This window comes from Ictalurus furcatus, chromosome 2, assembly GCF_023375685.1.
Source record: "Ictalurus furcatus strain D&B chromosome 2, Billie_1.0, whole genome shotgun sequence".
Lineage (NCBI taxonomy): Eukaryota > Metazoa > Chordata > Actinopteri > Siluriformes > Ictaluridae > Ictalurus > Ictalurus furcatus.
In genome coordinates this window covers 9,291,928-9,313,734 of record NC_071256.1, presented here as the reverse complement: position 1 = coordinate 9,313,734, position 21,807 = coordinate 9,291,928, and the positions used below count along the sequence as shown (strand labels likewise).

Genomic DNA, 21,807 nt, shown 5'->3' with positions numbered 1-21,807 from the left:
CTGTCAAAAGACATGATACAAGTTCAAGCTCAGTTTCAATTTTCACGAAATCTCTGAAGCAATGGGAAAACTCATCATGCTAACTGTACGTCTCAATCCAACACTGTCATATTTGTATGTTTAGTGCGGCCAGTGTCGGAAAATGAGAGAGATTGGTTGCCCGTTTGTCTGGAGAACAACGTAGGTTTGGCTTTGAACGGTTTCTTGTTGGTATACAATTCATGCACAAAAAAATCCTTTCCCTGTAGTTTCATATCTAGATCATTCAGATACCCCAATATGTCCACACCGAATGCAAAGTCGGCCAGCCAGTCTTGTGCCTTGGATCTCGAAAGCTGTCAGCTTTACCAACAATAATCAAGGAACGTTTCTATCTCACTTCTCTGTTCCCAGACATGGTGATGCACTTTGCCCAGGCTTAGCCAGCACACATTTGAATGGTACAGCATATAAAGACAATACATTTGCATTAAACTAAACCTTTTAAGCAATTCGCACCAGTTTCCCCAACCCCTTGCACACAGTGAAGCATTTTGGATATAAACATACTGCAAGTCGTAACCACGGTTGTGCTTCCGTGCTACACAAGCTGCACTTTGCAAAGTTTACACGTTACAATCTTCTTTTTGGCATTTAAAATAAAAAGCTACCATGACTTAGATTACCTGGGTTGCACACTTTTTTCCGCTGTCACTTGACAAACTCCGTCTGATGGTGACTGAGGTCATGTTGGGCATAAAAAGCAACACAGAGTAAACTGAAAAAATTCATTTTCTTTGACTCTGGGTATTGTGCTATAGCTAGCGGCATCACATTGTATGTGTTTGACATCATGTGGCATCGACTGGAACACGGCTTTTACTTCCAGTTAGTTAAAAAAACGCTGTTCCATTTGAGATGATACTACCCTTCTAAAAGTCATACACTAGACAGTAAAGTGCATAGTGCAAGTGTATAGTATGTCATTTTTGACACAACTTTGGCTGTACTGTCCAATGCATGTCTTCTAAAACAAAGTAACGCACCGAGTCGGCGTGCCCCGTGCCATGCGCAGGTCAATTAATCAATAATGAGATTCATTGACAACGATTTTCAGAATCTATTTTTATCAGTTGTTGCAGCTCTATAATTTTGCACATGAGGAGCAACACGGCCTTGTTACTAATAGATCACTTCTGTTATAATAAACGACAGAATTTACACTGCAAGCGTGCAAATACAGCATATAATGACAATAAACCTAAATTAAACTAAACTTTTTAAGCAACTTGCACCAGTTTCCCCTGCCCCTTTCACACAGGTATATAAACAAGATACAAACATAACTTTGTGCTCGTGCAGCACTGTTTGATCTCCGCAGTGTTTAATTTAAAATGCTCCCTGCCTTAGAGGACTTTCTTCCTCAGTCTCGTGACCATTTCACCACCGTCTGATGGAGACTGAGGTCATGTTGGGAATAAAAGGTAATGGTGACAAACAGTAAACTGAAGAAAATCATTGTCGGTGACTCTGGGTGTCTGCTAATGCTTACGTGCGTATGACATCATGCGCCGTCGACAAGGAAGCGGCTTATACTTCCGGTTAGTAAAAAAAAAAAACGCTAGTAATATATTTGAGATGGTATTACCTTTCTAAAATTCATACACTAGACGGTAGACTATACAGTGCATAGTGTAAGTGTACAGTACTTCATTTGGGACACAACTTTATTATTTACACTCCGAAGCGTGTTTTCTGAACAAAAGTAACATAATTAGTAAATCTCCCCCGTGCCGCACAGACCAACTAATCGATAATGAGATTCGTTGACAACAATTTTCATAATCGATTATTATCGATTTTATCGATTAGTTGTTGCAGCTCTAGAGCCATGACAAATTAATTTACCTTCTGATTAACTAAATTTAATATTTTCAGGTAATTTTACAGACTGTATGCAAAAGACAACAACCGTTAACCTGTTCCACCTTGTAAACAAATACAAAAAACCTCAAAATGTTCAGTGTTTGAAGTCTGCTCCTCTTAAATATATTTAAAGCTACACTATTAGACATTTTCCACTGTCATGGTTCTGGGCTGGAGCCCAGTGAGTGGGTGAGTTCTTTTACCCGTCAGATGCAAAGCGCTTTAGTTTAATGGTATTCATTACTGATGCGCCGATCAGGATTTTTATAGCCGAAACGGATTTCTTGTCATCTTGATCGACCGATACCGATCCATATACCAATCTTTTTTTGTTTAAGCTTTAATCAGAAGGTCTGTCATAAACAGTTAAATGTAAGCTCTCTGCTCATGGGCAACGTTAATTGAATTAAAATAATAGCAATGACAAACACTGTTGGTTAATTGAAATAAACAAGCATGCAATATTTATTTTTAAATATCTTGAACAATAAACAGTCCTAATTAAAAGTAAACTATCACAAGCATGATCTATATTACGAAAAAGAAGGCTAAAAGCCTTCTAAGGAAATAGCCTACTGAGCTTGATGTCAAATTGATATTAAATGCAGCCCATAGTAATTAAACATTATTTCATTTCTCATTTTATTTATATTTTATGACTTTATTATAATATTTATTTTTTATATTAAATTATTTATTTTACACTAAGTACATTTTCTGTCTTTAAATTTTATTAGTTTTTTTGTTTATCAGTTGTTTAGATCGGTTCCCCCAGTACAGTGTTGCCATGTCTGCTGATAATATTGCATTTTTGTGGGGCTAAATCAAAACATGAAAACTGGAGTTGACTTTTCTAGTGACATCTGGCAACCATGAGCTTAAATGAAGTGAATGAGTTGTCTGTGTGAGCCAGGAAGAGTTGGTGAAGAGAGAATGGCAGCGTACTGTATGTTTGCAGACTGAACAAGCTACTCTTGATTGTGATTGGTGAGGAATTATTTAATAAATAAGTTTGAATTACACCCACCTTGTACCGTTAGCATTATTATTCATTTAGTCGCGCCCAATGCCGCTGTGGCTACACGAGCATGTCACATTTGCAGGTTCAGGTCATTTTGCGTGATAAATAAAAGATTGCAGTTTGTGAGATCAGCAAGCTGAGAGAAGCAGATAATATACAGTGTTACTCTTGTCATCATAATGGCTTCTTTGCTATATTTGCACACTTGTTCGGTTGACTAAGGTGATGAAAAGCAGTGTGAAAGTAACTGTTGCACATTTTGGAGTTGTAGTTTTTATTACGATTGTATAATACAACTTGAAACAGGTCACTCGCACCGGTGTGCCTATATATTTTTTTCACAGTCGCACAAAGTACTTTTTAGTTGCAAATGCGACTGAAATGGTCTCACTGTAGAGCCCTACTAATTGACTTGACACAGGAAATGTGTTTAGGTGAGAGTTTCAATGCCTTTAGTCGATGTTTATGTAAAAATCTGGCCTCAAATTTATTTTTTGCACAACCAGGTAAGTGACCCTGACCCAATAGCTCTTCTTTAACCACCTCAAACATCTCCACAGAATGGTTCAAAAGCCTGTACCTAAACACCAATTACAATGTTTACCATTGGCCTTCAATCTAAAAAGCGTTTTCTGCATTACTCTCACTCCATACATGCAAAAATAAACAACCATCACAGCCAATGCATGTCATGAATCCTACAAGAAAACATTATGTATATTGAAAGGATATTACTCACTGTTTCTGCTGCCTTTGAACTTTGTCAGTAGTTTCTGCGTGGAAGACAGATCCCCATTCTTAATTGCCTGCAGAAGCTCCTGTTCTTTTCCCATGATCCCCTGCAGTGCATAAATCCACTGGTGACCAGCACGAGTCTGAATCCTCTCTTACTCCTCCATGCAGCAGCAATGGATTATAAACCTGTCCCTGAGCTTTTCTCCCTTTCACTTTCCAAAATCAGTAGCTGTCAAGACAACTTCGCAAAACAGCACACAGAATTCAGGTTCCCAATGGCAACCATAGAGAAAATTGGTTTACATCCAGTTCCTTCCCTCCTCCTTTACTTTTTGACCGTCTCTCCTCTCAGGTTTTGTCTAGTATGGGAGCCGGATTGAGTGTCTTATTCTGGGAACTCTAAAGCTGTGGTCACAGAGCTGGAAAGATTGTTGTACCACTGCGTAGACCAGTTGACCAGAACCTGAAAATCAATACAGACAAAAATAACAGTGAATTTTTCCTTGTCCTGTCAAAACACAATCACAATGCTGAGAGGATGTAATGCCATAAAAACAGCAGAACACTTTTATGACTCTCTGATGTTGGCTATAATTAGCTAAAAGAATGTAGACGCGTCTGCCCGCAGCAAGTGAACTCTCAGTCAAAAAAAGAACCATTAGAATAAGGGTTGCATGGTGCATCGAAACTTCAGCACTTTATTGATTCTAAAATATGAAAAATGGTGTGATTCCAGAACCTTCAAATATGGCGATGTCTTTTTCCTTGGGCAAATCGCACTATAAATGCAGCTAATCAAGAGTGCACAGCATTGCATACCACTTGAGGCAATCCACCTGGTTTCATTTCATGTCTGCAGCTCGTCAAGGAGTGAGGTGTGGGCATGGTTTGCCTACCTTGCCTACCAGAGTAATCCAAAAGAACATCTTAACAAAACATACTGCTGACAAGTAGGCTTGTATGCTATAATGATATTACATTGCTATGTTATCCAGTAGCATTTATCGCCATTTATATTATTAGACCTAGCAACCGCTACACATTTTGCATAGGAGCGCCACAAAACATCGGAGTACGATGTGTTTGAGAGTAAGGGAGTAATGCTGCATTTGACTAAAGGTCATAACTTGCAATTTCCGACCTCTGAACAGGAAAAAGGCAAGAAAATTCCCCCTAAACTCAGAATTCCTACACTGGAACTTGGGATAGTCTCCGCAACTCAGTTATTTCAAGTTCAGCAAGTGATGTCAAATCAACATGGCTGCACAGCGAACAAAAGTAGCACTTCTTACCTTTACATAAGTTATACTGTATATAATTATACCGCATAACTCATTTATAAATATACTCAGCAAAAACAGAAATATCATTTTAAATTTTAAAGATAATTTTCTCAAATCCAAATAAGCTTTAGAGATCTTTACTGGAAAGGGTTTAAACAATGTTTTTCATGCTTGTTCAATGAACCATAAACAATTATTGCACATGCACCTGGGGAACAGTCCTTAAGACACGAACAGTTCACAGGCGGTAGGCAAATAAGGTCACAGTTACAATAACTTCGGACACTAAAGAGACCTTTCTACTGACTCTGCAAAACAGAAGGCAGAAGAAAGATGCCTAGGGTTCCTGCTCACCTGCATGAACATTCCATAGACCTGCTGCAGGGAGGCATGAGGACTGCAGATGTGGCCAGAGCAATAAACTGCAATGTCTAATGTAAGACGCTGAAGACAGTGCTACAAGGAGACAGGAAGGACAGCTGATCATCAAATGCCTTGGTGGAAGAGTGGGGTAATATCTCACAGAGAGAACTAACAAATCTGGTGCAGTCCATGAGGATGAGATGCACTGTAGTACTTAAAGTAGCTGGTGGCCACACAAGATACTGACTGTTACTTTTGAGATTGACCCCAACTTTGTTCAGGGACTCATTATTCCATTTCTGTTCTTCAAATGTCTGTGAAACTTGTTCAGTTTATGTCTCAGTTATTGAATGTTTTTATGTTAATACAAATATTTACACGTTATGAAATTTGCTGGAAATAAAAGCAGTTGAATGTGAGAGGATGTGAGTTTCTTTTTTTGCTATATATAATGTATTTGCTTTAGATTATTATTTAGATATCTTGTTAATGCTATACCAGTGCCAATACAGATAGCTTTAGATGTAGTTAGATAGCTTTAACTACAAATAGTTTTGAGGAAGAAAATATGCACTGATTACAATTAGCTGGCTAGTTTGTTGCTAACAAAAGTCTTTCCAAAAGACTTTGTAGCGCAAATGCATGGAGTTCAAAAATTGTGTCAATCTGTGCTCAGACTTCCTACTTCTGAGAAAAGTCCAATGCAGCATACACTGAATAAAACCTTGGGTTCAACATGAATGATTCCACATGAATAATACATTAACACAATTTGTTTTCATACATCCAACATGATTTGATCATTATTTTATTTATTCTACCTGTGCCCTCACATCATCATACTCTGTTCACTAGCATTGAGAAGCAGCAAAAGAAGAAGATTCAATAGTTTGGTGATGTCAGTAGGTCACTGGCTTGATGCAGTTATTGCGCGCAAGGGATATGCAACCAAATATCAAGTGTTATTTACGTTAAGACTCTGTTCCAATACTTTTGCTCACCTAAAAACTGCCATGTTCCAAGTTGTTTAATGCATCTAGATGTAAATATCAGGAAACAAAAGCTGAAATTCTGATATTTCGTCTTATATTCTTCGTTTGATCGCAAAACCAAATGTCTTCAGTGTATAGCCAAAAATATAAATAAATTAATTAAGTAAATGGCCTTGTCATTCTACTACTTTCGGAGGGACTGTATATGCATGTTGTCTAGTGTTGGGTAAGTTGATCAAAAAAGGTAAACCACTACAGATTACTAATTACTACTTTAAAATTGCAATTTGATTCCATTACTGAATGTAAAAAATAATCGCATTACTTATTACTTTACATTCACGTTAATTTCAAAACCTATCATACCTACAGAAATACACTACAAAGTGAAACTCAGTTCTTTCAGTAATTTTAGCACACGTCAATGTATGACATGATCAGAAAAAGTTGGATTTCTCCTAAAACTTGCTTCAGGTGTGGTCACTGTTTGCAGGACTACCGGACCAATAAAATATCAAACTTTTCTAACTAGGCTTGTTTGGTATTGCTATCAAAGAGGAGGCAAAACTAAGCTAAGTGTTTAGCTGCTAAAGTGCCATGCAAAGTGAATTATCTTTCCTTATACTTTGCTCATATCATGTTCACGTAAACTGGAACTCATATAGACATTTACACACCTTGTTTTCCATGCTCAGCATCAGCGGATGTTACTGTTTCAGTTCCAACCCCTTCTGGTTTAAAAAAATTAAAAAATAAAAATCTGCATATATCCATTTTTCTTCACACTGAGTGTGTGAGCTAGCATTTGGCAGGATTGAGGCCGGTCAGCCAATAAGGCACGAGTGTTTCCACGTATTTTCCTGTAAACCCTGTCTGATTGGTTTCGCCTCCGTTTACTGAAGATATAAAATTACAACACTGCCGTCTTCTTTTACTGACATTCAGTTACATAGTGACAAACTGCTCCAAGTGGAGAATTATTCGGGGCTAAAGAAAAAATTCCCAGGCCAGATTACGCCTCTGGCAGCAACGCAAAATGTGATTTATTTTAAAAATGCATTTTACTTAATATTGTTTTCTTAACAATAAATTTGTAATGCAAGTATCGTAATTTTATTGACATCAGTAACTATAATCAAATTACATAAATTTACAATGTAATGTATTGCATTGCTGTGTCATCAGAAAAACTCATTAGAATACAGTAACGTGTTACTTTGTAATGCATTATATCCAACTATGATGTTGTCCCAAACTTAAATTATGTTCATGCTGGGAGCACGGTATAGGGTCAACATGCAGATTCTGATAGAGAAAGTAATCAGACACAAATGGTTTATGCAGCTATTATTCTTCTATTTAACAGACTTGCATTCAGACTAGTCTCAATCGGTTTACTCTATTCCAACTGAGGTGTATAGGATTATTCCGATTGAGCGCTCAAATTATTACCAGATTATTAGGCTGTATGTAAATGTGCAGTCCCCTCCAAAACTATTGGAATGGCAAGGCCAATTCTGTTGTTTTTGCTATACACTTAAGACATTTGGTTTTGAGATCAAAAGATGAATATGAGATTAGATAGATTAGAATTTGAACTTTCATTTCCTGATATTTTCATCTAGATGAATATGGCACCTTTGGTGGCAGACCACCCAATTTATAGGTGAGAAAATGTATTGGAACAGATAGTCTTAAAGTAAATAACACCTAATATTCGGATACATATCCCTTTCTTGCAATAACTGCATCAAGCCAGTGATCCACTGACATCATCAAACTGTTGATTCATATTTTACATTCTAGCTTGTACTGCAGATTCTTTCAGTTGTTTATTTTGGGGGGTTTTCTCCCTTCAGTTTCCCCTTCAGGCAAAGGAATGCATATATTGGTTTAGGGTCTGTTGATTGTCTTGTCCAGACTAAATCCTTCCACTTTTTTCCCTTGACAAAGTTTTCTGTTGTTATTGTTGGTCATTGTCTTGCTGCATAATGAAGTTCATTAGATTGGATGCATTTCTCTGTAAATTGGCAAACAGAATGTTTCTGTAAACTTCTGAATTCATTTTGTGGCTGCCATCATGTGTTACATCATAACTAAGATTAGTGAGCTCGATCCAGAAGCAGCTATGCAAACCCAAGCCATGACACTACCTCCACCATGCTTGACCAATTAGCTTGTACAGTAGGTAGTCAACCAGAATGCCTATTACTGTCACTTGTACTGCTGCCGCAAGGCCAGGCGGTAAACCAGTCACATGTGAAAGTCATTCACGAAATTACATCCAGGTAGCACAAAGGGATGGTTTGCAAAAAACTGGAATTGTGACACTTTTACTTTATGATCACTGTTTGTAAATTGAGACCAAATATAACAATACATTAATAGTAAAAAATATATATAAATGTAATTTTTATATCTTCTCAAAAAAAAAATCAGCAGTGACTGATTTCATGTTATTGTTATTTTCAAAGCTTATTAGAACAATGTACTCGAATCAGAAAGAAAGAATAGTTAATGCAAGTACTGCACAAGTTCACATTTTTGGTTCAGAGTGTTAAAAAAAGAACTCATTCTGAGAAAACGGCTGTTAAAGACACCGATTCCAGAATTCCATATTTACTGATCAGAAATAACACTTTTTTGTAACAGTAACTCATTTATCATTTCCCCCAAATCTCTACTACACAATTGACTATATATAAACTATATGTGAATTCTTTGTGTGAATTATATTATAGACAGAGACGTGATGAGAGGAGGGCAGATAGGAGATTCTTAGCGTTATTTATTGCATGTATTTTACACCTCGATGCACTAACGCTCGTTTTCTCTTTCCCGCAAACAGTCTTTTTTCATGTACTTTCCTTACTTATTCGAGCTATGAATAGCTGCTGGCATCTGGTTTGTTTTTTTATGGTTTTGCACAGAATTTCAGCGTTTTCCCCATGTTTTTTTTACTGCACTGATATCTCTGTTGTAAGTGGAACACATCAAGTGACACATTTTGACAAATCACATGAGAATTGAACAGTAAACTTCCTTAGCCAATGAAATTCTGTCTCCTTGTTAAGGTCAGCCTGTAGTTTCTCACTATTGGTGAGAACTTCTGGTGGCTGAAATTCTCTAGAAAGGAAATGACCATATTTAGACCAGCTATAACAACACTAGAGGTAATGAGTTTCCAATGATATCAAACACCCACTGTTTTCAAGAACGATCGCGGAAATATATCTAGCTGAAAAATGCTAACTTATGACAAAGTTTAGGGAAATTGACAGACGTAAGAATAAAGGCCTAAAAATAAAAAATTTAATGTGAACCTTTGTAATTTATATGGAATTAATGTTAAATGTTACAGAAGAAATTGACCAATATGCACAAAAAATGGCTTTTTTGCTTGCATGTCTAACCTTAATTTTAACACCATGTATTTCGTATGTTCATTTTGTTCAAGATCCATTCAGTAATCAAATCAGGGGATGTGCATCATTTTTGTGTTGTTTGGACACATTGTTTACAAAGAGATTTGGATGGGAGATAATTTAAGATAATTTGGGGAAGAATCAACAATTGGGGAAATTTTATTTAGCAGACGCTATTAAATTAGATTACAAAAGGTTCTTTAACTTCACACGCAAGGCTGCAGTGGACCATTTTTGTGTTTCCCATCCACTGGCTTTGTGACAAACATTATAAACAATGCACAAAATAGTCTGCTATCTTAAGGCACGTGAAATTAGCTAGGCCTTTATGGGCTTCGGCAGCTTTAGTTAGGTGTACACCGGGAGCCAGGGCACCAGACATAGCAGGTAATCTTAGCGTCTTAGGCAAGCACAGGTCTTCAAAGATAGTTATTCATGTAGGAGCTAATGATAGTAACCTATGACTGACAAAGGTGTATAAGAGTTACGTTACAGAGGTGTGTAAATTAGTGAAAGCGATGTCTGACGCAGTAGTATGCTTTGGGCCCCACCCAATGCAGCATGGCAATGTAGCTTACAGCAGGTTATGATTGCTGAACTGCTGGATGTCCAGTCAGTGCTCCGAAAACAATGTGCGCTTTATAGATAATTGTAGTAGTTTTGAGGGCAAGGCTGGCCTGTTAGGGCAGGATGGCATCCATCCCACTTGGGAAGGTGCTGCTCTTATTTCTTACAGCATAGCACATAGTCTCAGAACAGGCGTAGTTAAGCGTCTACAATCCAGAGACAAGGTCAGGGAGCAGACAAGCAGGCTAAGTTGTCACATAGGTTCCACAATATCGAGACTGTGTCTGTTCCCCGAGTTAAACCAAAAAATGTTTGTTTTAGTAACCTAATTACTGGGTTCAAATGTAAAATTCCATGACTTTTCCCCAACTTTCCCTGACCAAAACTTGAATTTCCATGACCTACTGTACGAAGAATGGTACAATGTACTGCCTGGGTTCTGAGCAGAAAAAAAACTAACCATTTTAACCCATTAAATCTGATAGCTCTATTTCCAGGTTAACAGATCTTTTCAGTGCAAAACTTAGGTTTTGATTGCTTAAAAAGAACATATACTTATCACATGACTAGTCTTTTACCTCAAACAAAATGGTCCTAATAAAACAAAATATATTTCTTTAATGGAAATAAAATCAATTCATTTACAAGGTACCGTCAACTATTTTAAGTACATTTTAGCACACTGTAAAAAAAATAAAAGACTTTCTTTACACACACACACACACACACACACACACACACATACATACATACATACATACATACATACATATACACACACATATATATCACGTTTTAGCTAATACATTTGAAAAATTTACGAACAAAATTCCCTGATATTCCCGGACTTCAAACCCCAAAATGATAAAAAATTCCCTGACTTTCCATGACTGGAATAGGCTTTATTAAAATTCCATGACATTCCATAAATTCCATGACCCATGGGAACCCTGTAATTAACATAAAATTAGATCACACTGAATGCACAGTCAGCACCTCTCATCTGAAGCTAGGACTGTTAAATATTAGATAGGGTTCGTACAAGGTATTTGAAGTGCTTGAATTTGGCTTTTTGAAATTTAAATCCTAGATGGGGGGTGAAATTTATATCACTATACAATATAATATTAATAATAATATATACAATTTATAAGTTTAAATTAAATAAAAACCTAAATATATATTTATATAACGCTCAAACATCTGTTTCATAACATGACGGGCACGTTTATTTTAGCATATCAGTCAGTGAAACAATTCAATACAGCCTTGTTGTGTTGTTGGAATGAGAAACAGCCTGAGGGCACTGTGGGATATGGTATTGTGAATGACCCACAAGGAGAGAGGAGAAGTGGATAATAAAAGAGATGAAACACACGTTTCTCTGATAAATACATTATTTCATTTACAAGTGCAATATACCACAAGCCTATAAAACTTTGAAAGAAATACCTGTAGGACGGTAACCTAAATAATATGTTAAAAATCTAAATATTAAATAAAAATTGATAAAAAAAAAAAAAAAACGCAGCTGGGTGACATGCCTGGAGATGCCTCCTGAGATTTGTAGGGTAGTGTTTGCCCGTTTAAAACTTGCTTTTTTTCCCTCTACAAAGCCGACATATGGTTTCATCCAAATTTATTTGTTCACCTCACTCGTTAGGCACGAATCCAAAATGTTCCCAGCTCGCCGATGTAACATTTGGTTACCCAACAAGATCCATCGCAGCAGCAGAACCCGAAGTGAAATTGCAGAATTCGCCTGACTGGATTTTGCTGTGCTCAAACAAACCTGCGCCAAACTAACAGACACCATATAAGGCATTTGATTATGATTACCTAATTTGTGTATTAACATAAAATCTCCCACTATATGATAGGCTATAAATAGACATTAATATTGCAACTGTTATTATTACACTTGTATACAAATTAGGGATGTCACGAGAACCGATACTTCGGTACCAACATTCTTAAAACGTGACGGTACTTGTTTTTCTGCAGTTCCGTTGGTACCGATTGTAACGAAAGTACAACGTTTAACGAAGTACAAAGTATAACGTTTTTCCCGTGTGTATGTGTTTTTCTAAAAGTTTTTCTATGGCGACAAGTTCAGCTACTCCCCGACTCGTTGAAAGGAAAGGCAAGAGTCGAATATGGAAATACTTCGCATTCGAGGCAGATAAAAACGGACATATAATTGATGATCTGAAGCCAGTGTGCAAACGATGCTATCGTACACTTCAAACAAAGGGAGGAAACACCTCGAATTTTGCGAAGCACCCGAAAGACAGGCACCCCGATCTTTTCAAAGAATTCAAGGTGAGTGAGTTTCAAGTCATATTAACGTCAAACAAACTGTAAAACTTCTAATCCTTATCCTGAAAGACCCCCTATATTATGTTTGTTTGAGACAGCTGGCATTGTAGCCGTGAAACCAGCTAACGTTATGCTCCATGTAATGTTAGCGATAGCCTGTCATTTGTTAACGATACTAACGCATTGTAATGTTATAAACTACCTCCTAATGGACCACCATGCATCACCATTCAGCCCGTGTCCTGTCAGCAACATGTAGCCTAATGTCACTAGATTAAATAATTATTTTAATTTTAATGGTTTTAATAAATCTTTTTGTCCTGAGACCATGTCAGTGAATTTTAACTAATGCTTGCATTCAGTGTCTAAGGTGTTTGTTTAGGAGTGCACCTTAGCACCTGTAGACTCAACTGTTTTAGTCATTGTCAGACAGTGTTTGATAACTAAATTCTCTCTCTCTCCCTCTCCAGTATCAGCCAGAGGAGGATGTCCACCAGGAGAGTCAGGAGCAAAGTCAGCAAACATTAACACAGTCAACCTTAAGAGAAGCTTATAAAAGGCACAGAAAATATGACAAAAACTCAAACGAAGAAAGGAAAATAGGGCAGTTGCTGAATGCATATGCATGGGTCAAGTTAGAAAAAGCATGGATTCCAGCAAATGCTTCAGCAGTTCAACCCCAGATACCGGCTACCAAGCAGAAATTACTTCATGTATACAGAGATCCCCAAACTATACACCAAAACCAGAGACCTCATTTCAGAACATCTCAAAGAAAAACCCTTTTATGCCTACATATATATATGATATATCTATTTTGTAATTGCTTTAATTTTGCTGTTCTGGTGCACTATGGCTGCTGTCGCATCATCCAGGTGGATACCACACACTAGTGGTGGTTGAGGATATTTCCCCCCCATACAATGTAAAGCGCTTTGAGTGTCTAGAAAAGAGCTATATAAAATGTAACTATAACTAACTAACACTCTCTTTGCGGCTACTCTGTTCAGTGAGGGGCAGAGAGGAGAAGCACATTCATTCGCTTTTAACTTTCTCCGAGTGATCATTTTACATGTAAATATATCCGAAATCACATCACAGCCGTTGTCTTTAACTTACGTGTATGATGATTTTGTCAGACAACGTCGGGGTTATAAATCAGGATTTTAGCAGTGCAGAGCAGCAGCTTGGACATGACTGCTGGTTAACATGTAGTCTTAATGGGCCACGTTTCAGTCACTGTTTTCATACTAGTTCTGTTGTCTGAGAGAAAAGTGTATTACTTGTAAGTAAATGAGAACAGCTTTATTGGGAATTAAAATACAGTATGTGAGCATAGAGAGTAGGAGAGAAGCAAAGTAAACAGCTCACACAAGGCAGAATGCAAATACGACGTGACGACGTAATGAATATGCTAATTAGCTCATGATATCATCTAGCATCATTTAGCAACTTTCCACTGAAAGTTGTCGGCAACAGCGCTACTCACCTGGAGTATACTGACGTTATGGTGAAGATGAAGCAATGCCTGTGAAATGCAAATTTAGCACCATATAAAATTGGTTGTGTTTTATTATTATTATTATTATTATTATTTCTTTTGGAATTTAAAAAGGAAAAATAAAGACATCTCTTGTGGGGGAATGGTGGCTTAGTGGTTATCATGTTTGCCTCAAACCTCCAGGGTTGGCAGTTTGATTCCCACCTGTGTGTGTGGAGCTTATCTATTCTCCCTGCCCTGCAGGATTTCCTCCACGTACTCCAGTTTCCTCCCAGTACAAAGACATGCGTTGTAGGCTGACTGGCATCTCCAAATTGTGCACAGTCTGTGAATGTGTGTGTGTGATTGTGCCCTGCAATGGGTCAGCACCCTGTACACGGAGTCCCCTGCGATAGGCTCCAGGCTCCCTGCAACCCTGTGTAGGATAAGCGGTACGGAAAATGGATGGATGGATGGATGGACACCTCTTGTACAGTCCTTGAAAAAAAATAGTGCTTGAAAAGTCCTTGAAAGTCCAGGAATTTCATTATGAAGAATCTGTATGAACCCTGATTAAATCTCTTAAGTCTAAAGCACTTATTGTTAATGAAACCATTACTGATCAGGAGTTTATATAATGTGTTTAACAGAAATATGGATTAAACCAAATGAGTACACAGCATTAAATGAAGCTAGCCCTCCTGGATACAGTTATATACATCAGCCCTGTCTAACTGGCAGAGGAGGAGGTGTCACACTCATTTATAATAATAATCTAGGTGTCAAACAAAAATCTAGTCATAAATTCAACTCCTTTGAAGTTCTTCATACTAGTATAACATACGTAGCCACAAAAAATAAGTCTACAGAGTCAATTCTGCCAATTATTATTTACAGACCCCCGTGGCCATATTCTGAATTCCTTGGTGAATTTGCAGATTTTAACTCGAACCTGGTTGTTTCTCTAGAGAAAGCATTAAATGCTGGCGACTTTTTGATAACCCAAAAGACCCTCTGAGAACAACGGTTGTGTCCATCTAGATTCAGTAGGGGTCAATCAGAATGTAATAGAACCCACTCATAATGTTGGTCACACTGACCTGGTGGCCCTGATACTAACATACTGATTAAATATAGAAAATATGGTCACATTTCTGCAGTCAGAAGCTCTCTCAGATCATTCTTATCTCGCTTAAATTGCATATTGATCATAATATATGCACCTTGCCACGCTATCGCATACATTCAGAGACAGCGCTGATTAAAGTGGTAATTGACTTACTACTGGCCTATGATCAGGGTTGTGTCTCCTTGCTTGTGTTGCTTAGTCGTAGTGCAGCTTTTGAGACCACTGATCATACTATTCTCCTTGATAGACTAGAAAATGTTGTTAGCATTAATGGAACAGTCCTCTCTTGTCTCAGGTCTTATTTGACTGATCACTATCAGTGCGTAGATGTAATTGGTGACTTCTCTGTGTATACTAGGGATGTCACGAGAACCGATACTTCGGTACCAAGTCGGTACCAACATTCTTAAAACGTGACGGTACTTGTTTTTCTGCAGTAGCATAGGTACCATTGTTAACAAATGTACCGAGGTTGCAATTCTTCCGGAACTGATGGGGCAGCAAATACGCGCAAGTGTTTTAGTCGGTTCCACAAGTGGTAAAGAAGAAGAAGAATGCCTACAAGCACAAGGGAAAAACTACAGAAGACGCAGACAATTTTAGCTCCGCCCCGACTCGTTGAGAGGCAAAGAGGGGAAAGGTAGCATCGGTTGCCTGTGTGCAACCGATGCTATCGCTCATTTCAAACAAAGCAAGGAATCAAACACCTGGAATTTGGCGAAACACCTGAAAGACGAGCCCTATATTATGTTTGTTTGCAGCAGCTGGCATTGTGGCAGTGAAACCAGCTAACGTTATGCTCCATGTAATGTTTGCGAAAGCCAGTTATTTGTTAAGGACGCTAACGCATTGCAGTGTTATAAACTACCTCCGAATGGGCCACCATGCATCGCCATTCAGCCCATGTCCTGTCACCAAAATGTAGCCTAATGTCACTAATAATTATTCAAATGTTAATGCTTTCAATAAATCTTTTTGGCCTTCCACCATATCAGTGAATTTAAACTAATGCTTGCATTCAGAGTATAAGGGAGGGGTGTGTGTGTGTGTTTAGGAGTGCACCTTAGCACTTGTTATTAGCACTTAGCATTGTTTTATTAGTCATTGTCAGGTAGTGTTTGATAAGTAAAATATCCTCTCTCTTTCTCTCTCTCTCTCTCTCTCTCTCTTTGCCAGTATCAGCCAGAGGAGGATGTCCTCCAGGAGTTTTTAATTTTATTTATTTATTTATTTTATACTACACATAGGTATCGACTTTGGTATCAAGTTTTGTGTACTTTTGGTGGTATCGGTACCGCCTACTAGATTTTTGGTATCGTGACATCCCTAGGTATACTAAGGTAAAGTTTGGTGTTCCACAAGGTTCTGTTTTAGGCCCACTGCTTTTTTCTTTATATATGCTACCTCTGGGTCAAATTCATCGTAAACATGGAATTAGCTTCAACTTTTATACTGATGACGCACAATTGAATGTTTCAGCAAAGCCAGATGACACACATCAGCTTAATAAAATTGAGAAATGTGTAAAGGACATTAAACACTGAATGCTTATTAACTTCCTCTTACTTAATTCTGACAAGGTTTTGTACTTCTACTAAGACCACATGCAGCTAGAAGTAAGGTTTCTGATTACATAGTAGTTCAGGATGGCCTTTCTGTTTCAGCATGTTCAGCCCTAAAACAGGGTATCTGCAGGTACGAGCACTTCAAATGTAAGACATTTCCAAAAAAATGTAACACCTATATGTCACTTAAATCATGCTACACGATACATCAGCTATAATGTATTGTGTTCATGCATATACATCCATTTCTGGGTTTAAGTAAACTATAGCAGGGTAAACTTCTATAGAGGTATATGGGAAATGGTAGCATAAATATCCTTTTTGCATTACCATTTGCTCCAACAGTGAAAGAAAAAAAAAATCCAGTATTTCCTTCCCATGACTTTCCAAGAGAGGCAAAAATATATAGAGATGGATTACGGTAGTCAGAAGAGAAAAGATGTTGAATTTACCATCACTCCCTCAGCAGCTGTAAATTCTTGTGAATTTTTTTAACAAAAGATCAAAAGGTTAAAGAAGAAAATACTAATTTTCACAGCTTTCTTTGCTCATATTTACCAAGAGTGCCAATATATTATAAGTATATACACACACAGAAAATGCAGTTGAGATCATTGTGTAAAACAGGTGCTGACTGCTTCAGAAATAAAAACATTACGTGTGAACACAGCTTTAGGTAGCCACTTCACCAAACACAACTGTCCCTGACACAAATAGTTTTCTCCCCTGTTCCTGCAGTTTAGTTTGAGAACCAGTCACAGACAGCCACAAGTGTGAGTTCCATAGAGAAATAAACAAACTGCCGTCTCATGCTGTGCAATGAGGTAGCTGCCAAAAAAGTATATTTCTTACTGAAATACTTCATATTTGTTTGAATGCAAACCAAATTCTTTTTCATAATGTTAGTTTGACTTTTGTAGTAGAAATCAATACTTAGTATGCTATTAATACTGTAAATATAACAATAGTATGAACTGAACCGTCACTTAATTTTTCCAAGTTCTTCCACCACCCAAAAAATGGACTGTTCTTGGGGATTAAACTCCCGGGCTGAAAATTTCATTTATATATATAAATTTTATATATATATATATATAAAATAGTATACATGCATTACTTTTTATGGATGCACAAAAAGCACTGAATCAAACTACAGTCCTAAATGAATAATATATATTCTGGTGTGTGTCTGTGTGTATTTGGTTCTTTTCGGTCTTATATAACAACAAACAGTTGTGTAGTTTTAACGTATATAAGGTATATAATATCAATGTATATAAGGTGCCTCGAAAAAAGGCTTAGTCCTTCAAGAGCAAGGATGGGTCGAGGCTCACCAATCTGGCAATAGATGAATCAGTGAATAATCCAACACTTTCAGAACAACATTCCCAAAGACAAATCGGTAGGATTTTGGGCATTTCACTTTCTACAGTGCACAATATAATTAAAAGATTCAAGGAATCCGGTCAAATCTCGATGCGTAAAGGACAAGGCCGAAAACCACTTCTGAATGAGTGTGATCTCCGATCCCTCAGACGTCACTATCTTAAAAACCGTCATGAGTCTGGATTGGAGACAATTTTTCACATAACAGTGGAATTGTGTTTTGAGGGCCGACGAGTTACCATTTCCAGTAGCTTTTTGGACAAAACAGTCGTTGTGTTCTCCGGGCAAAAGACACACATGGGGTGTGTCAGCGCCCATGGCATGCGAAACTTGCACATCTGTGAGGGCAGCATTAATGCAGAAAGATATGTACACATATATGAGCATAGGGATGAGCATATAGGAGCAATATATGCTGCCATCCAGCGCAGGACAACGCCAAACCACATTCTGCCCGGATTACAAGCGCATGGTAGCGTAAGCAGAGAGTGCGGGTGCTAGCATGGCCTGCCTGCAGTCCTGACCTGTCTCTGATTGAGAATGTGCGGCGCTTTATAAAATAAGGCAATGAAGGCCTGTACAGTTGCGCACCTGAAGAAATGCATAATGGATGAATGGGGGAAAATTCCACTTGGTAAACTTAACCAACTGGTGCCTTCACTCAGCGCCCAAACGCTTAAGTGTTATTAAAAGAAAAGATGATCTTACATAGTGGTAAACAGTCGACTGTCCCAACTTTTTTGGTGCAGTCATCAGATTTGAAGTGAGTGTATATTTTCAAAAAATAAATTAAATTCACAAAGACATCAAATAATGTGTTTTCAATATAGTACAGAGTGAACTGAATTTAAAACTTTATTGTTTTTTTGTTTGTTTGTTTGTTTGTTTTTACATTTTCCATACTGTCCCAACGTTTTCAGAATTGGGGTTGTAAAACTAGGTTTGTAAAATGTATCCAGCAATAAGCAGCTCCATCCAAATGAGATTTCTCCTACATATTAACTAGGTATTAATTAATAATACCCAGTAATTGAATGAGTAAAAGGTGAGCCAAAGACAGTAAACAACAAACAACCGAGAATCATCTCGGAGCTCTAAAGTCACACACGCTGCTTACAGGCAGTTTATTAGCTTTCCTGACTAAACTATATTTACAATTGGTTTATTTAAGTTGCCGATATGCCGAGCAGTAGTCCTTTTAGTTTACTACGTTATAAAGAACTAGTGAGGAAAATTAATTGTGGCTGTCTAAGCTCTGAGGCCCTGAGAGAAAAGTTGGAAGTAGTTGGGCTAAAGTACTTTTATTTAGCGAGGTAGACAGTAGTGAAAACCTTAGCCGGGCTCTTACAGACCTGAGGTGCTCGTCTGACGTCAGAGAAAGTAACATTAGCTGACAACTTATTTAAGCATGAAAAGACAGTATACGTCTTAAAGTCTTACCTCAAGACTGAATAAAACAGTCGGCTGTAGTTCAGCAGCTCCACGCAGTGCAGGTACGTTAGCCAGCTTTAAGGTTAACGGATCCAAGGGCCGTGAATGTCGCCTGTTCACTTTCAGCTGAAAAGTTACTTAGCTCAAATATAGCTCTGTGTCTAACCTACACTAGCTAGGACACATTATCTGAAACTTAATACGATGCAAAAATGCAATATCTTTTTTTGCCTATTCTGTACATTTCATCGATAGAAACATAATACCCGCCTTGGAGAGTGAGTCATTGTAACTTGGAGACTCAGATCCCAGACGTGTCTTCGTCCTTCTCACTCTGAAACGCCAGACCACTTCTTTTTTTCTTTTTCTATTTTTTACGCCACTGGTTTTGGAACATATCCCGCCCCCTGCGCTGGGATTAGCTGGGAGCCATCATGCCGCGATATGATTGGCTGGTAGTTTTACACTCGCAAGCGGTCCACTTAGCATACAGCAAAAACTGGATTTTGTAGGAATTTCCTACAATCATCACTGGTCTCTCTAACTCACATTTTAAGGAAAATATACTGTTGGAACATTTTGACGACTAGTTAAAGACGAAACAACTGGTTAAACATCGGGATAGCCATAGTCTCTTTTCTAAGTCTATTTCTCTCCAACTATAACTTACTGGTCAATTCTATATACTACTATTTCACTGGTCACTGACATTCTCTAGGTTTTTTTTTTTTTTTAAAGTTGTTGTCAAACCACAGAACAACAAATTTGAGCTTTCGAAATGACTGCATCTGAAAAATCTAAATGGTAAAAGTTTGAAACAGTGACCTTGAATGAGCAAAGGTTATTGCATGGAGATTTCTAGGGTGGTGCAAGGTAGTTGCTGGTATACATAGCATTTGCAAGGGTGCTGCTTGGTGGTTGCTAAGTGGTCGATTTCGCAGTTGCTAGGGCATTCCAAGTGGTTAAGTGGTTATTAGGGTGTTGCTTGGTGCTTGCTATGTTATCCATGGTGGTTGTTATGTGGTTGGTAGGGTATTCTAGGTGGTTACTGTGGTGTTAAAAGGTGGTTTCTATGTTATTCCTAGGGTGTTCCTAGGGTGTTATTCCTAGGGTGGATGGTTGCAAAGGTGTTTCTAGGTAGTTACCTGGGTATTACAGGTGGTTGCTAGGGTGTTTCCTGATGGTTGCTTTGGAACTCCAGATAGTTGGTAGGGTGTTGGTAAGTGGTTGCTATGCTGTCCCACCTGGTTGCTAGGTGTTAGGGTGTGTATTAGGGTGTTGGTGTGTGGTTGCTATGATTTTCCAGGTGGTTGGACGGGTCTAGCTAAGTGGTTGCTATGCTAACCCCATTGGTTGCTATGGTGTTGCTAGGTGGTTGCTATGCTAACCCAGTTGGTTGCTAAGGTGTTGCTAGCTGGTTACCTTAGTAACCCAGTTGGTTGCTAGGGCATTACTAGATGGTTGCTGTCAGGTCATTACTATACTAACTATTAATTGTTAGGTGGCTGTTCTGGAGTCCCAGATGGTTGCTATGGTGTTTCTGGGAGATTTCAATATGATCCCAGTTGGTTCAACAACAAGGTTGCTCACACTAAATAATGTATAAGTTTTAATCAGTTACAGAGTGCATTAATTTGGACTGTTATACCCTGTGAAATTTGTTATAATGAAATAGTCATTTGATCACAAATGCTTGTAGACGATAGATAGATAGATAGATAGATAGATAGATGGATAGATGGATAGATGGATGTTTGGGTAGATAGAAAGATAGACAGAGAATACTTGTGTAATGACACTACAGATATAACAAATCTAATTATTTTCTTTCAATTTATTTTTATAAAATAATATAATATAAAATATCATGAAGCATACCCATCACACTTCAACCCCCCCCCCACCCCCACCCCCACACACAATGTTCAAACCAAATACATCATTATATACATCAGCCCTGTCTTTCTAGCAGAGGAGGAGGCGTCGCATTTATTTATAATGATAATCTAGGCGTCACACAAAAACCTAGTCATAAATGACATGTATTTTAAGTTCTTTATATGAACATAATCTATGTAACCACAAAAAAATAAGTCTACCCAGTTTATTCCACAAATTATTATTTACACACTCCAGGGCCATATTCTGAATTCCTTTCTGAATTTGCGGATTTCATTTCAAACTGGGATGTTTCTTTAGACAAAGC

The 21,807-nt window shown here is 37.9% G+C and overlaps 1 protein-coding gene across 9 annotated transcripts in view; it reads right to left on the bottom strand.

The window, feature by feature from the left end:
* The window catches only part of LOC128621280 (caskin-2), a 106,478-nt gene extending 85,581 nt beyond the window's left edge, over nt 1-20,897 (bottom strand). For 6 of the 9 annotated variants that reach the window (XM_053646981.1, XM_053646962.1, XM_053646947.1 and 3 more), the window contains exons 1-2: nt 19,611-20,895; nt 3,666-4,124 (exon numbers count right to left, since the gene is read on the bottom strand). In XM_053646981.1, coding sequence (XP_053502956.1) covers nt 3,666-3,759 — 94 coding nt within the window. In that variant the 5' untranslated portion in view covers nt 3,760-4,124; nt 19,611-20,895. Of the gene's footprint in view, nt 1-3,665; nt 4,125-4,480; nt 4,563-5,298; nt 7,283-19,610 lie in introns of those variants that run through there. The other 3 variants (XM_053646928.1, XM_053646990.1, XM_053646937.1) reach the window with 3 other exon arrangements.
* Nucleotides 20,898-21,807: the final 910 nt, after the last annotated feature.